This window comes from Monodon monoceros, unplaced genomic scaffold (assembly GCF_005190385.1).
Source record: "Monodon monoceros isolate NGI ecotype Baffin Bay Population unplaced genomic scaffold, NGI_Narwhal_1 Super_Scaffold_12, whole genome shotgun sequence".
NCBI lineage: Eukaryota > Metazoa > Chordata > Mammalia > Artiodactyla > Monodontidae > Monodon > Monodon monoceros.
Window position 1 is genome coordinate 40,891,578 of NW_021703768.1, and position 15,903 is coordinate 40,907,480.

Genomic DNA, 15,903 nt, shown 5'->3' on the forward strand with positions numbered 1-15,903 from the left:
TAGAGATGTGAAGTCTTACAGGTGAATTCTTCCCATCACCAGCTCCTTTTATGTTCCAAGCAGGTAGCCATATGGAACTCAGCGGACTCCTTGTGTTGTCAATGGCCTGGAACTAAATATAAGGAATAGTATTTATATTTATAAGCTGTAGGCTTTGAAATTTCTCATCTTAATGTGGATATTATATATAGTAAGCTTCTAATGCCAAACAAAATACCACCATGGATGGCTGATAGACATCTCCAACTGAAAACACCTCCTCCTGACCTTCTGAGTTTCCTTTGCCTCAAAATCTTGCTCTACTGACTGTATCCCCCTTATCTGATGATGGCCACTCGGTTGCTTTTAGTTCTAGCTGAAAACCTTGGGGTCATCCTTTGGGTTTTTTTAAATTATTATTCAAACACCAACCTCCCAAGAAATCCTGCTGGCGCTACCTTCAAAATATATCTGAAATAAGGACACTTATCACCACCTTCCCTTCTGCCAGCCCCGTAGGAGCCTGGCATCACCTCTTGCCTGTATTATCCCAGGTGCCTTCTAAGCACTTCACCTGTTCTGCCTTTACCCCCATGCAATCATTCTCAACAGAGAAGCCTTCAAAATCCTTCTAAAATATGTCAGATGATACCACTACTGTGCTCAGAACACTCCAATGACTTTCTTTCTCATAGTTCACTCAGAGGGAAAGCTGAGTCCTTACGATTTCATACAAGGCTCTGCAAGATCTGGGCCCATTACCAGCATGACCTCATCTCTTACAATTTCTCCCTTGTGCATTCTGGTCCAGCCACAGGGCTTTTGCACTTGCTGTTCCCATAGCCAGGACTATTCCTGGCTCTTACGGTTTTACTCCTTTCCCTCCATCTACTCTTTACTTAAATGTCACCTCAGTGAGGCCTTCCCTGGCCCTCCTAATAAAGATTATAACACCCTCCACCTCACGCTCCTAACTTTATCCTCCTCACTTTTCCCACAAAGCACTGATCACTATCACCATATGTTTTACTTACTTATTACACTTATTGTCTGTCTTTTCCCACTAGAATGTAGCCTCTGTGAGGCCATAAATTTTTGACTGACTTACTCTCTAATATCTCCCCAGTGCCTAGAATTGAGTCTGGCACACAGTTGGCCTGGCCACCAGGTACAGCGTCACAGGTTGTATACTGCACAAGGCCAGGGCACACCATGCATGTGGGAATGGTACCTGCTAGAGCTGTGCAACATGTCAGCCCCCTAAGATCTTAAAAAACATTTATTGAATCAAATAAAACATGCTTTGCCCTAGTCAATATTTTTAAGTGCACCTCTGTCCATAATCTCTGGAAAAGTCTCTAGTATCGAAGGAATGCTCGGAGAGTTTAGAAAATCACAGACCAAAGGAAGATATTTATAACAGCCCCCGGATTGTGGGTTTAAAACTACCTACACCACCGTAAATACTGTTTACTAACTAAACAAAGTATTTTGAATTCCACTGGAGGTGGGCAGATTGGCTATGTTTTGGAACTCTATATAATCACTATTTTCCCACAAGATAATTGAACAGTAAGTGTTATTTTAAGTAGTCTTGGAAGAATTCCCAGTTTCACTGTAGGAAAAGAGGAGTTTATATCTTGGGATTTTGTTTTGTTTTGAGAATCAGCACGCACGACTGTTCACGCAGCTCCTTGTCTGGTTGTGATTAAATTAAATCCATAACTTCAAAGAGGCTTTGCCACATTTCAGCAGGGTTTACCTACCAACGTATCCTATTCCACACCTCTGTAACATTCTCTCCTGGCATGTTTCTTCCTGCCACAGCTGATTACGTAAAATTTTATAGATAAATATATCTGCCTCCCTCATCTTTCTGTCTGATTAATTTGAGAATGTCACAGTTCCCTCGGAGTAACCATGGGTGATGTCATAGCCTTTCCTCGTGAGGGTGAGTTGTCAGGAACAAGGATTTCACTAGGTGCAAGGGAGGAGGAGAATCTACTGGAAACACTGCCAATAAAGGAGGTGAGCAATGGTTTTACAAACATTCTCTGTAGTCACTAGTATGACCTGTGACTTCCTAATGTGGTTCACAGTATTTAAAGAATGAATCATGCACGATGAGGATATCCTTGCTGTTCTTCAGCAGTCACCAAAATGGTCTGGTTACCACTGTCCTCCATTGTTTGGGGTTAAGAGTTCAATATGGCGTAACGCTGCCAGAGATTGATGTGTTCTGTGTGAGAATCTCAGCTCCTTTCATAAATTCCTTGTTAAGGGGCACACAGCTGCACAGATGCTTGCCTTCTCTTCTTCCTGTCTGAGGAATGGGGTGTGTGGCGGGGGCAACTTTCACGGTGGTGGTGGAGATGTCATCATCGCCCAGAGCCTCGAGGTTGTCAAATCATGAATTCTGGGAGGGGATAGGAGGGGGTGGGGAGACAGTGTACAGGGAATGTCGATGGGAAACAGCAAGTGGCCTTTTGAGCTTTCTTACTGAGAAAACAGGTAGCTAGTGGTACAGCTTTACTGCTGGAGGCTCTGAGGAACAAAATGGTTAAATTTTAGGTGAGAAACACTAAACTTTTGTTTCTCAGTGTGTTTCTCTGGAATATGCAGAGGGTGGGTGGGAAAGGTGCACAGTAGAAGCCACGCAAATGGCCACATTTGGGACCATCTGAACATACGCTGCTCTTCCCTGTCTGTAAACAGTACGCCCCCCGTCTCAGTAGGTGTGGCCTGACCCTCAGGTTCCTGTTCCTACTCCTTGATGATTCTGGAGCCCAACCCATCTGTTCAGACAGTTTTCCCAACCTGGGCCCTTTGCCAGGCCTTCTTGCCACCAATCGGAAAGAGAATAAATAGCCTAAGGGTCAAGAGCTTGGGCGTCAGAATCAGTTGTGCTTGGCTCTCACGACCTAGGTGAATATGAGTAAGTTGCTCATCTCTCTGTGTCTCAGCGATTCTATATGGAAAATGGAGATAACATAATCTCAGACTCGTTTTGCACAGAAAGTTAATAATGTTCAGAAAGACTCTCATTCAGTACCAGCTGTTGTAAGATTTGCTGTAATTAATATCAATTCCCAGCATGTAAAGGGGCAAAGCCACACTTCCTATTATAGTTTCTTGCTATCAGGTGCCATGTTGTTCCCTACAGACTCCTCAGTCAGCTTTTGTTTAAAAAATAAAGACACAAGTTAGACACATCATGGATATGTGGAGACTGAATCAGGAACAGCAGACAGAACAGTGACCATATAATGCTTTCCTCTCAACTTGGTGGAGTTTTTTCACCTCTTCTTGTTTGTCTGTTTTTTCTTCAATTTGGACAGAAAGAAATGCTCCTCAATAAAAACAGAACTAAAAATTTTCTACTCAACTTTTCCTCAAGTAAGAGAATTCTCTTAGGTAATAATGTAGAATCAACACAACATTGTAAATCAACTATACTCCAATAAAAATTTTTAAAAAATAATGTAGAATCATCCATTCGTTTGTTCACTTGTGTTTTCAATCATTTGTTCAACACCTAGTCACTCAGTGCTATAGTCTCGATTCCTAGTCCCCATGAACTTTTCCTCTCTAGGGGGAATTTAGTCAGGAGGCAAGGACTTCCAGGGTAACGTGATGAAAACTGGGACAGGGAAAGCTCAGAGGCTATGAAGTCTTCAGGAATCCACCTTGCTCAAATGTGGAAGAACCAGGTGACTTTCTGGAAGAAGTGGTTGTCTAATGAGAGACATAACTAATGAGCAGAATTTCCCAGGCAGGGAACAGCATGTGTGAAGGTTTAGAAGCAAGAAGAACTCAGCTCCTCCACCAGATCAGAGCCTAATGACTAAAATACAGAATTTCAGGAATGTACCAGGAGAAAACAGGGCTGGAAAAGTAAGCAAGGGCCAGATTATCTCTCTCTTTCTTTATTAAAGAAATTTTTATTGATGTATAGTTAATTTATAATGTTAGTTTCAGGTGTACAGCTAAGTGATTAAATATATATGTGTGTGTGTGTGTGTGTATATATATGTATATTCTTTTTCACTCTCTTTCTTTCTTAAATTTTAAGATGTATCCTGCACACAAAGATCAGAGGTAATACTGTGTATTTCCACTATGGAATGAAGACCAGAGATTTGTACAAATGGAGAAAAATTGAGCTGCTGGAAGATAGTTTTTACAATACAGACTCTCCATAAGTTTCCTAACTTCCTCCGAGTTGTCATGAATTTGAAGAACATCAGATATGTTCAAACATGCACTTCAAATCCTGCTCTATGATTCTCTCCCTCCATTAAAGTGAATATTGGGACTTACTAATAGCCATTATTTCAATCCTATTTCTATTTGTATTTCAGGTATACAGATTGTGGTTCACAATTTTTAAAGGTTATGTTCCATTTATAGTTATTATAAAATATTGACTATATTCCCTGTGTTGTACTATATATCCTTAATAGCTTATTTATTTATACATAGTAATTTGTGCCTCTTAATCCTCTACCCCTATATTGCCCTCCTCCCTTCCCTCTCTGCACTGATAACCACTAGTTTGTTCTCTGTATCTGTGAGTCTGTTTCCTTTTTGTTGTATTCACAAGTGTGTTTTACTTTTTAGAGTCCACATAGAAGTGATATCATACAGTATTTGTCTTTCTCTGTCTGACTTATTTCACTAAACATAATACCCTCCAAGTTCATTCATGTTGTTGCAAATGGCAAAATTTCATTCATTTTTTATGGCTAAATAGTATTCTTGTGTGTGTGTGTGTGTGTGTGTGTGTGTGTATACCACATCTTCTTTATCCATTCATCTGTTGATGGACACTTAGGTTGCTTTCATATCTTGGAAATTGTAAAAAATGCTGATTTGAACATTGGGGTGCACATATCTTTTCAAATTAGTGGGGTTTTTTGTTCTTGTTTTTGTTTTTTCCCCAGATAAATACCCAGAAGTAGAATTGCTGGGTCATATGGTAGTTCTATTTTTAATTTTTTGAGAAACCTCCATACTGTTTTCCATAGTGGCTGTACCAATTTACATTCCCACCAAGAGTGTACGAGGGCTGTCTTTTCTCCACATCCTCACCAACATTTGTTATTTGTGGTGTTTTTGATGATAGCTATTCTGACAGGTGTGAAGTGCTATTTCATTGTGGTTTTAATTTGCATTTCTCTGATGATTGATGATGTTAAGGATCTTTCCATGTGCCTATTGGCCATCTGTATGTCTTTGGAAAAGCGTTTATTCAGGTCTTCTGCCCTTTTTTTTTTTAAACGTCTTTTTTGGAGTATAATTGCTTTACAATGGTGTGTTAGGTGCTGCTGTATAACAAAGTGAATCAGCTATACATATACATATATCCCCATATCCCCTCCCTCTTGCGTCTACCTCCCACCTTCCCTATCCCACCCCTCTAGGTAGTCACAAAGCATGGAGCTGATCTCCCTGTGCTATGTGGCTGCTTCCCACTAGCTATCTGTTTTACGTTTGGTAGTGTATATATGTCCACGCCACTCTCTCACTTCATCCCAGCTTACCCTTTCCCCTCCCCGTGTCCTCAAGTCCATTCTCTATGTCTGCGTCTTTATTACTGTCCTGCCCCTAGGTTCTTCAGAACCATTTTTTATTTATTTATTTATTTTTAGATTCCATACTTATGTGTTAGCTTATGGTAGTTTTTCTCTTTCTGACTTACTTCACTCTGTATGACAGACTCTAGGTCCATCCACCTCACTACAAATAACTCAATTTCGTTTCCTTTTATAGCTGAATAATATTCCATTGTATATATGTGCCACACCTTCTTTATCCATTCATGTGTCAGTGGAAACTTAGGTTGTTTCCATGACCTGGCTATTGTAAATAGTGCTGCAGTGAACAATGTGGTACATGACTCTTTTAGAATTATGGTTTTCTCAGGATATATGCCCAGTAGTGGGATTGCTGGGTCGTATGGTAATTCTATTTTTAGTTTTTTAAGGAACCTCCATACTGTTCTCCATAGTGGCTGTACCAATTTACATTCCCACCAACAGCGTGGGAGGGTTCCCTTTTCTTCACACCCTCTCCAGCATTTATCGTTTGTAGATTTTTTTTGATGATGGCCATCCTGACCACTGTGAGATGATACCTCATTGTAGTTTTGATTTACATTTCTCTAATGATTAGTGATGTTGAGCATCATTTCATGTGTTTGTTGACAATCTGTATATCTTCTCTGGAGAAATGTCTATTTAGCTCTTCTGCCCATTTTTGGATTGGGTTGTTTGTTCTTTGATGTTGAACTGCATGAGCTGCTTGTATATTTTGGAGATTAATCCTTTGTCAGTTGCTTCGTTTGCAAATATTTTCTACCATTCTGAGGGTTGTCTTTTCATCCTGTTTATGGTTTCCTTTGCTGTGCAAAAGCTTTTAAATTTCATTAGGTCCCATTTGTATATTTTTGTTTTTATTTCCATTTCTCCAGGAGGTGGGTCAAAAAGGATCTTGCTGTGATTTAAGTCATACAGTGTTCTGCCTATATTTTCCTCTAAGAGTTTTATAGTGTCTTACATTTAGGTCTCTAATCCATTTTGAGTTTATTTTTGTGTATGCTGTTAGGGAGTGTTCTAATTTCATTCTTTTACATGTAGCTATCCTGTTTTCCCAGCACCACTTATTGAAGAGGCTTTCTTTTCTCCATTGTATATCCTTGCCTCCTTTGTCAAAGATAAGGTGACCATATGTGTGTGGGTTTATCTCTGGGCTTTCTATCCTGTTCCATTGATCTATATTTCTGTTTTTGTACCAGTACCGTACTGTCTTGATTACTGTAGCTTTGTAGTATAGTCTGAAGTCTGGGAGCCTGATTCCTCGAGCTCCGTTTTTCTTTCTCAAGATTGCTTTGGCTATTTGGGATCTTTTGTGTTCCCATGCAAATTGTGTAATTTTTTGTTCTGTCTGTGAAAAATGCCATTGGTAATTTGATAGAGATTGTACTGAATTCTATAGTATAGTCATTTTCACAATGTTGATTCTTCCAGTCCAAGAACATGGTATATCTCTCCATCTGTCTGTATCGTCTTTAGTTTCTTTCATCAGTGTCTTACAGTTTTCTGCATACAGGTCTACCTAGATAGGTTTATTCCTAGGTATTTTATTCTTTTAGTTGCAGTGGTAAATGGGAGTGTTCCCTTAATTTCTCTTTCAGATTTTTCATCATTAGTGTGTAGAAATGCAAGAGATTTCTGTACATTAATTTTGTATCCTGCTACTTTACCAAATTCATTGATAGCTCTAGTAGTTTTCTGGTAACATCTTTAGGATTCTCTGTGAATAGTATCATGTCATCTGCTAAGAGTGACAGTTTTACTTCTTCTTTTCCGATTTAGATTCCTTTGATTTCTTTTTCTTCCCTGATTACCGTGGCTAGGACTTCCAAACTGTGTTGAATAATAGTGGTGAGAGTGGGCAACCTTGTCTTGTTCCTGATCTTAGAGGAAATGGTTTCAGTTTTTCACCATTGAGAATGATGTTGGCTGTGGGTTTGTCATATATGGCCTTTATTATGTTGAGGTAAGTTCCCCCTATGCCTACTTTCTGGTGGGTTTTTATCATAAATGGGTGTTGAATTTTGTCAAAAGCTTTTTCTGCATCTACTGAGATGATCATATGCTTTTTCTCCTTCAGTTTGTTAATATGGTGTATCACATTGATTGATTTGCATATATTGAAGAATCCTTGCATTCCTGGGATAAACCCCACTTGATCATGGTGTATGATCCTTTTAGTGTGCTGTTGGATTCTGTTTGCTAGCATTTTGTTGAGGATTTTTGCACCTATGTTCATCAGTGCTATGGGCCTGTAGTTGTCGTTTTTTTGTGACATCTTTGTCTGGTTTTCGTATCAGGGTAATGGTGACCTCATCGAATGAGTTTGGGAGTGTTCCTTGCTCTGCTCTATTTTGGAAGAGTTTGAGAAGGATAGGTATTAGCTCTTCTCTAAATGTTTGATAAAATTGGCCTGTGAAGCCATCTGGTCCTGGGCTTTTGTTTGTTGGAAGATTTTTAATCATAGTTTCAATTTCAGTGCTTGTGATTGGTCTGTTTATATTTTCTATTTCTTCCTGCTTCAGTCTCAGAAGATTGTGCTTTTCTAAGAATTTGTCCATTTCTTCCAGGTTATCCATTTTATTGGCATATAGTAGCTTGTAGTAATCTCTCATGATCCTTTGTATTTCTGCAGTGTCAGTTGTTACTCCTCCGTATTCATTTCTAATTCTGTTGATTTGAGTCTTTTCCCTTTTTTTCTTGATGAGCCTGGCTAATGGTTTATCAATCTTCTTTATCTTCTCAGAGAACCACCTTTTAGTTTTATTGACCTTTGCTATCATTTCCTTCATTTCGTTTCATTTATTTCTGATCTGATCTTTATGACTTCTTTCCTTGGGCTAACTTTGGGGTTTTTTTGGTTCTTCTTTCTCTAATTGCTTTAGGTGTAAGTTTAGGTTATTTATTTGAGATTTTTCTTATTTTTTGAGGTAGGATTGTATTGCTATATACTTCCCTCTTAGAACTGCTTTTGCTGCATCCCATAGGTGTTGGTTGTTGTGTTTTCATTGTCATTTGTTTCTAGATATATTTTGATTTCCTCAGTGACCTCTTGGTTATTTAGTAGTGTATGGTTTAGCCTCCATGTGTTTGTATTTTTTACAGATCTTTTCCTGTAATTGATATCTTGGCTCATAGTGTTGTGGTCAGAAAAGATACTTGATACGATTTCAATTTTCTTAAATTTACCAAGGCTTGATTTGTGACCCAATATATGATCTATCCTGGAGAATGTTCCATGAGCACTTGAGAAAAATGTGTATTCTGGTTTTTTTGAATGGAATGTCCTATAAATATCAATTAAGTCCATCTTTTTTAATGTATCATTTAAGCCTTGTGTTTCCTTATTTATTTTCATTTTGGATGATCTGTCCATTGGTGAAAGTGGGGTGTTAAAGTCCCCTACTCTGTTTGTGTTACTGTCGATTTCCCCTTTTATGGCTGTTAGTATTTGCCTTATGTATTGAGGTGCTCCTATGTTGGGTGCGTAAGTATTTACAATTGTTATATCTTCTTCTTGGATCGATCCCTTGATCATTATGTAGTGTCCTTCTTTATCTCTTCTAATAGTCTTTATTTTAAAGTCTATTTTGTGTGATATGACAATTGCTACTCCAGCTTTCTTTTGATTTCCATTTGCATGGAATATCTTTTTCCATCCCCTCACTTTCAGTCTCTATGTGTCCCTACGTCTGAGGTGGGTCTCTTGTAGACAGCATATATATGGGTCTTGTTTTTTGTATCCATTCAGCCAGTCTGTGTCTTTTGGTTGGAGCATTTAATCCGTTTGCTTTAAGGTAATTAACCATATGTATGTTCCTATTACCGTTTTCTTAATTGTTTTTGGTTTGTTGTTGTAGGTCTTTTCCTTCTCTTGTGTTTCCTGCCTAGAGAAGTTCCTTTAGCATTTGTTGTAAAGCTGCTTTGGTGGTGCTGAATTCTCTTAGCTTTTGCTTGTTTGTAAAAGTTTTAATTTCTCCATCAAATCTGAACGAGATCCTTGCTGGGTAGAGTAATCTTGGTTGTATGTTTTTCCCTTTCATCACTTTAAATATGTCCTACCACTCCCTTCTGGCTTGTAGAGTTTCTCCTGAAAGATCAGCTGTTAACATTATGGGGATTCCCTTGTATGTTATTTGTTGGTTTTCCCTTGCTGCTTTTAATATTTTTTCTTTGTATTTAATTTTTGATAGTTTGATTACTATGTGTCTTGGCATGTTTCTCCTTGGATTTATCCTGCATGGGACTCTCTGTTCTTCCTGGACTTGACTGACTATTTCCTTTCCCGTATTAGGGAAGCTTTCAACTATAATCTCTTCAAAACATTTTCTCAGTCCTTTTCTTTTTCACTTCATCTTCTGGGACCCCTATAACTGGAATGTTGGTGCATTTAATGTTGTCCCAGTGGTCTCCGAGACTGCCCTAAATTCTTTTCATTCTTTTTCTTTATTCTGCTCTGCAGTAGTTATTTCCACTATTTTATCATCCAGGTCACTTATCCATTCTTCTGCCTCAGTTATTCTGCTATTGATTCCTTCTAGAGAACTTTTAATTTCATTTATTGTGTTGTTCATCATTGTTTGTTTGCTCTTTAGTTCTTCTAGGTCCCTGTTAAAATGTTTCTTGTATTTTCTCCATTCTATTTCCAAGATTTTGCATCATCTTTACTATCATTACTCTGAATTCTTTTTCAGGTAGACTGCATATTTCCTCTTCATTTGTTTGGTGGGTTTTTACCTTGCTCCTTCATCTGCTGTGTATTTCTCTGCCTTCTTAATTTGCTTAACTTACTGTGTTTGGGGTTTCCTTTTAACAGGCTACAAGTTCATAGTTCCCATTGTTTTTGGTGTCTGCCCCCAGTGGGTAAGTTTGGTTCAGTGGTTTGTGTAGGCTTCCTGGTAGAGGGGACTGGTGCTTGTGTTCTGATGGGTGAGTCTGGATCTTGTCTTTCTGGTGGGCAGGACCACGTCCAGTGGTGTGTTTTGGGGTGTCTGTGACCTTATTATGATTTTAGGCAGCCTCTCTGCTAATGGGTGGTGGTGTGTTCCTGTCTTGCTAGTTGTTTGGCATGGGAAATCCAGCACTGGAGCTTACTGATTGTTGAGTGGAGCTGGGTCTGAGCATTGAGATGGAGATCTCTGGGAGAATTCTCACCAATTGACATTATGAGGGGCCAGGAAGTCTCTGGTGGACCAGTGTCCTGAACTTGGCTCTCCCCCCTCAGAGGCTCAGGCCTGACACCTGGGTGGAACACTAAGACCCTGTCAGCCACACGGCTCAGAAGAAAAGGGAGAAAAGAAATAAAAAAGAAAGAAAGAAAAAATAAAAATAAAGTTATTAAAATTAAAAAATTATTAAAATAAATAAAAAGTTAAAAAAGAGAGCAACCCATCCCACAAACCCACCAATGATAACAAGCACTAAAAACTATACTAAAAAGAAATGGACAGAAAGAACCCTAGGACAGATGGTAAAAGCAAACCTATACAGACAAAATCACACAAGGAAGTGTACACATACACAATCACAAAAAAGAAAAATATATATACATATATATATAAAAAAGAAGAGAGCAAACAAATCAATAAACAAATCTACCAATGATAATAAGCTGGAAATACTAAACTAAGATAAACATAAAAGTAGATACAAATTAGACACAGAAAGCAAACCCCAAGTCTACACTTGCTCCCAAAGTCCACCGCCTCAGTTTTGGGATGATTCGTTGTCTATTCAGGTATTCCACAGATGCAGGGTACATCAAGTTGATTGTGGAGATTTAATCCGCTGCTCCTGATGCTGCATGGAGAGATCTCCCTTTCTCTTCTTTGTTTGCACAGCTCCTAGGGTTCAGCTTTGGATTTCCCCCTGCCTCTGCAGGTAGGTCGCCCTTTGGCATCTGTTCTTCACCCAGACAGGAGGGTGTTAAAGGAGCAATGATTCCGGGGCTCTGGCTCACTCAGGCCAGGGGAAGGGAGGGGTATGGTAGTTATAACTGGAATGCAGGGTGAGCCTGCGGTGGCAGAGGCTGGCGAGACATTGCAACAGCCTGAGGAACGCTGTGTATTCTCCCAGGGAAGTTGTCCGTGGATCATGGAACGCTGGCAATGGCGGGCTGCACAGGCTCCCAGGACGGGAGGTGTGGATAGTGACCCGTGCTTGCACATAGGCTTCTTGGTGGCTGCAGCAGCAGCGTTAGTATTTCATGCCCGTCTCTGGTGTCCACGCTGATAGCCGTGGCTCATGCCTGTCTCTGGGGTTCATTTAGGCGGTGCTCTGAATCCCCTCTCCTCGCACACCCCGAAACAATGGTCTCTTGCCTCTTAGGCAAATCCAGACTTTTTCCCAGACTCCCTCCCGGCTAGCTGTGGTGCACTAGCCCCCTTCAGACTGTGTTCATGCAGCCACCCCCAGTCCCGTCCCTGGGATCTGACCTCCGAAGCCCGAGCCTCAGCTCCCAGCCCCCACCCGACCCAGCGGTTGAGCAGACAAGTCTTTCAGGTTGGTGAGTGCCGGTCGGCACTGATCCTCTGTGCGGGAATCTGTCCACTTTGCCCTCTGCACCCCTGTTGCTGCACTCTCCTCCATGACTCCAAAGCTTCCCCCCCTGCCCACCCTCCATCCCCACCAGTGAAGGGGCTTCCTAGTGTGTGGAAACTTTTCCTCCTTCACGGCTCCCTCCCACTGGTGCAAGTCCCGTCCCTATCCTTTTGTCTCTGTTTTTTCTTTTGCCCTACCCAGGTATGTGGGAAGTTTCTTGCCTTTTGGGAAGTCTGAGGTCTTCTGCAAGCATTCAGTAGGTGTTCTGTAGGAGTTGTTCCACAAGTAGGTGTATTTTTGATGTAGTTATGGAAGGAAGGTGATCTCCACGTCTTTCTCCTCCACCGTCTTGAAGTTCCTCCCTCCCCTTTTTTTTTTATTGTTTTTTTTCTTTGATGTTGAGTTGTATGAGCTGTTTATATATTTTGTATATTAACCCCTTATCAGTCTTATCATTTGTAAATATTTTCTCCCATTCAGTAGGTTGTCTTTTTGTTTTGTTGATGATTTCTATAAGCAGTATTTTAACAGGTAAATTAGGTAAAGTATCTGCTCAGAAGAAGACAAAAACTTTCAACTCTAACCTTAATCAAAGTTTGCTGTTTTAAAGTATTCTAGGAACTTCCCTGGTGGTCCAGTGGTAAAGAATCTGCCTTCCAATGCAGGGGACGCACGTTCAGTCCCTGGTTGGGGAACTAAGATCCCACATGCAGCCAGGCAACTAAGCACTTGTGCCACAACTACTGAGCTTGTGTACCTCAACAAGAGAGCCTGCGTGCTGCAAACCACAGAGCCCATGCACCCTGGACCCTGCACACCACAACTAGAGAGAGAAAACCCGCACGACACAACTAGAGAGAAGCCTGTGCACCGCAATGAAGAGCCCACGCGCTGTAACGAAAGATCCTGAATGCCTCAGCAAAGATCTCGTGTGCCAGAACTAAGAACTGACACAGCCAAAAAAATAAAGAAAATAAATAAAACGAATATTCAAAAAAAGTATTCTAGAATGCTCTATAAAATATTATTTTGAAAATAATTGTATAAGATGAATAAGGGGAGAAGACTATTACTGAATCATTAACTCTCTTTCAAAATAATTTGTATTTTCCTCTTTCCATGATTGTTCATGGTGTTCCCTCTGTTAAGAATGCTGACTACCAGCCTCATCCTTTGATGTCCATTTTTGCTTCCTTAGACCATTTTACTTTTTTTCAGGAAGGGGAACTTATTCGTATCTTTCTACTCATTTGTATGATTATTTGTTTTGTTTTGTTTTGCGGTACGTGGGCCTCTCACTGCTGTGGCCTCTCCTGTTGCGGAGCACAGGCTCCGGATGCGCAGGCTCAGCGGCCATGGCTCACGGGCCCAGCCGCTCCGCGGCATGTGGGACCTTCCTGGACCGGGGCACGAACCCGTGTCCCCTGCATCGGCAGGCGGACTCCCAACCACTGCGCCACCAGGGAAGCCCTGTATGATTATTATTTTACTTGTTATGTATTTTAAACAGTTTTACTAAGTTAGTAGAAATGTACCTTAGACTTTTTTATCCACTGTAGCACTTAATTGGGCACATGTTGTTTAATCAGTAATGTTAAAATATTTAGACAGAAGCCTCATGAAAGAATTTTTTTTTTGGCGGTGTGCGGGCCTCTCACTGCTGTGGCCTCTCCCGTTGCGGAGCACAGGCTCCGGACGCGCAGGCTCAGCGGCCGTGGCTCACGGGCCCAGCCGTTCCGCGGCATGTGGGATCCTCCCGGACCGGGGCGCGAACCCGTGTGCCCTGCGTCGGCAGGTGGACTCTCAACCACTGCGCCACCAGGGAAGCCCGACATGAAAGAATTTAAGTTTCATAGATCAATAATCTAATCCTTCCCAACTTTGACAAGGAAAAAATGTTCAGTCAAATATGCTTCCTTAGTCACTGGATGCTGCTGAGGAATTAACATACAGGAGTTTCTAAAGATCAGGCTGTTACATGGACTCTTTCTGTCCATTCTTCTGTGGCCAGAAATGTCGAGTGAGTGGTTCTACAGGGAAATGCATAGTCTCTTACTGGAAAAACTCTGTAGGAAGTGAACTAACCAAAGGGAAGATGTTAGCACCCGTCTCTGACCTCAGTGTTCTGTATTCCGGCTATAAACATGATACACATAAGGAGAGCCCCACAGTACACTTGCTCTTTATTTTTGCTGAAGATTCCCTTTTATAGACAGTAAGCATAAAGCCATTTAGATAGCTCATCTGCTCCCTAAATAACATATAAAAGTGCTTAGGGCATAGAAAGCACTGGACAAATGTTAGTTTTCACTTTAGATTTTAATATCGTTTCATTCTTTAGAGCTATGCTGACCAAAGAGCCACTGGCCGCCCATGGGTACTGAACACTTGAAATATTACTTGTCTACACTGATATGTGCTCAGAATATACACAGTGAATTTCAAACACTTAGTGTGGAAAAAAGGATATCAAATAGCTAATTAATAACTTTAATATTGATTGCATGCTAGTGTGGATATATTGAGTTAAATAAAATATATTATTTAAGTTAATTTCACCTGTTGCTTTTTTGTTTTATTAATGTGGCCACTAGAAAACTTAAAATTACATATGTGCCCACATTTATGGCTTGCATTATATTTCTGTTGGACAGAACTGCTTTAGAGAGACCTCCCAGGTGTGTGGCAAGACAGCTGTACTGTAGATGTTCATCAAGGATCTTGATCAGCTAAGAGGAAAAGAAGGAGAGCAAATTATAGCTGAGCAAATAGAAACTGTTCACTTATTAAAAATTGAAATTAAATTTGTTTTTTTTTACTGCTTTGTGGTCAGCTTTATCTTTAAGAAACTATAGCTAACACTTTATGTCTAATGGAAAATAAAATCCCTATTTCTAGGTTACTGGTTGGTTCACCATGGAGTGGCTTTCCTGAGAACCGAATGGGAGATGTGTATAAATGTCCTGTTGATCTATCCACCACTGCATGTGAAAAACTGAATTTGCAAAGTAAGTTATAATTAGCAATGTGATTATTTTACACATAACAAAATCTCATTTGTTATATACCCAGCTGAAAAATAACAACAAAACCAATCATAGTTTTGTGTTTAAGGAATATAGACAGCTTTTGTTGCTTTTATGTCTGTAGTCATATGGGGCCCAGCTGTATTCAAATTTCCAACACAGTTTGATGACCTGATTAAGAAAGATGGATGCATGGGAAACGTGCTGCCTCCTGGGCCATCTATCCCCAGACTGTGGACCGGTTTCCACCGACATGTAGGATTATTTTGCTGGTTACTTATAGAAATCTGAGACTATCCATACTTCTCTCCCTCCTCAAAACAAACCATTAAGTATAGAAACATCAGTACTAGGGCTGATTTTGGGCGTGCTGAGGAACACTCTTTATTTCTGGTCATGTCTAAATGATTTCATTCTACTAAAAAAAATTCACAGTTTGGAATTCTTTGTAATTGTTTGCAATTGGTGTTTTAATTATCCACAAGAGTAGACCTCTCTTTCCAGAAGTTAAGTAGTGAAGGAGAATTGGGAAAATAGTTTGATAAGGTAGCAGGATTAAGAGACAATTTTTCTAATAAAAAAGAGATGATCCTATTTGTAGGGAGAGTGGAAGGAGGCAATAAAAAGGGAGTGACTACTGGTCAAGAATAAAGTTAACTGGATGGAATTAATGTCTCTGGTACCTGGGAAAATGAGTCTTAGGAAGAATGCTCTCTTCTCTGAAACACAAAGGAAAGAGAGAAGTCAGAATTCTAGAAGGACCT

At 40.2% G+C, this 15,903-nt stretch overlaps 1 protein-coding gene across 1 annotated transcript in view; it reads left to right on the forward strand.

The window, feature by feature from the left end:
- The window catches only part of ITGA2 (integrin subunit alpha 2), a 103,375-nt gene that overhangs the window by 34,735 nt on the left and 52,737 nt on the right, over positions 1 to 15,903 (forward strand). Inside the window, exon 3 of the mRNA XM_029216677.1 lies at positions 15,012 to 15,121. Coding sequence (XP_029072510.1) covers positions 15,012 to 15,121 — 110 coding nt within the window. The remainder of the gene's footprint in view (positions 1 to 15,011; positions 15,122 to 15,903) is intronic.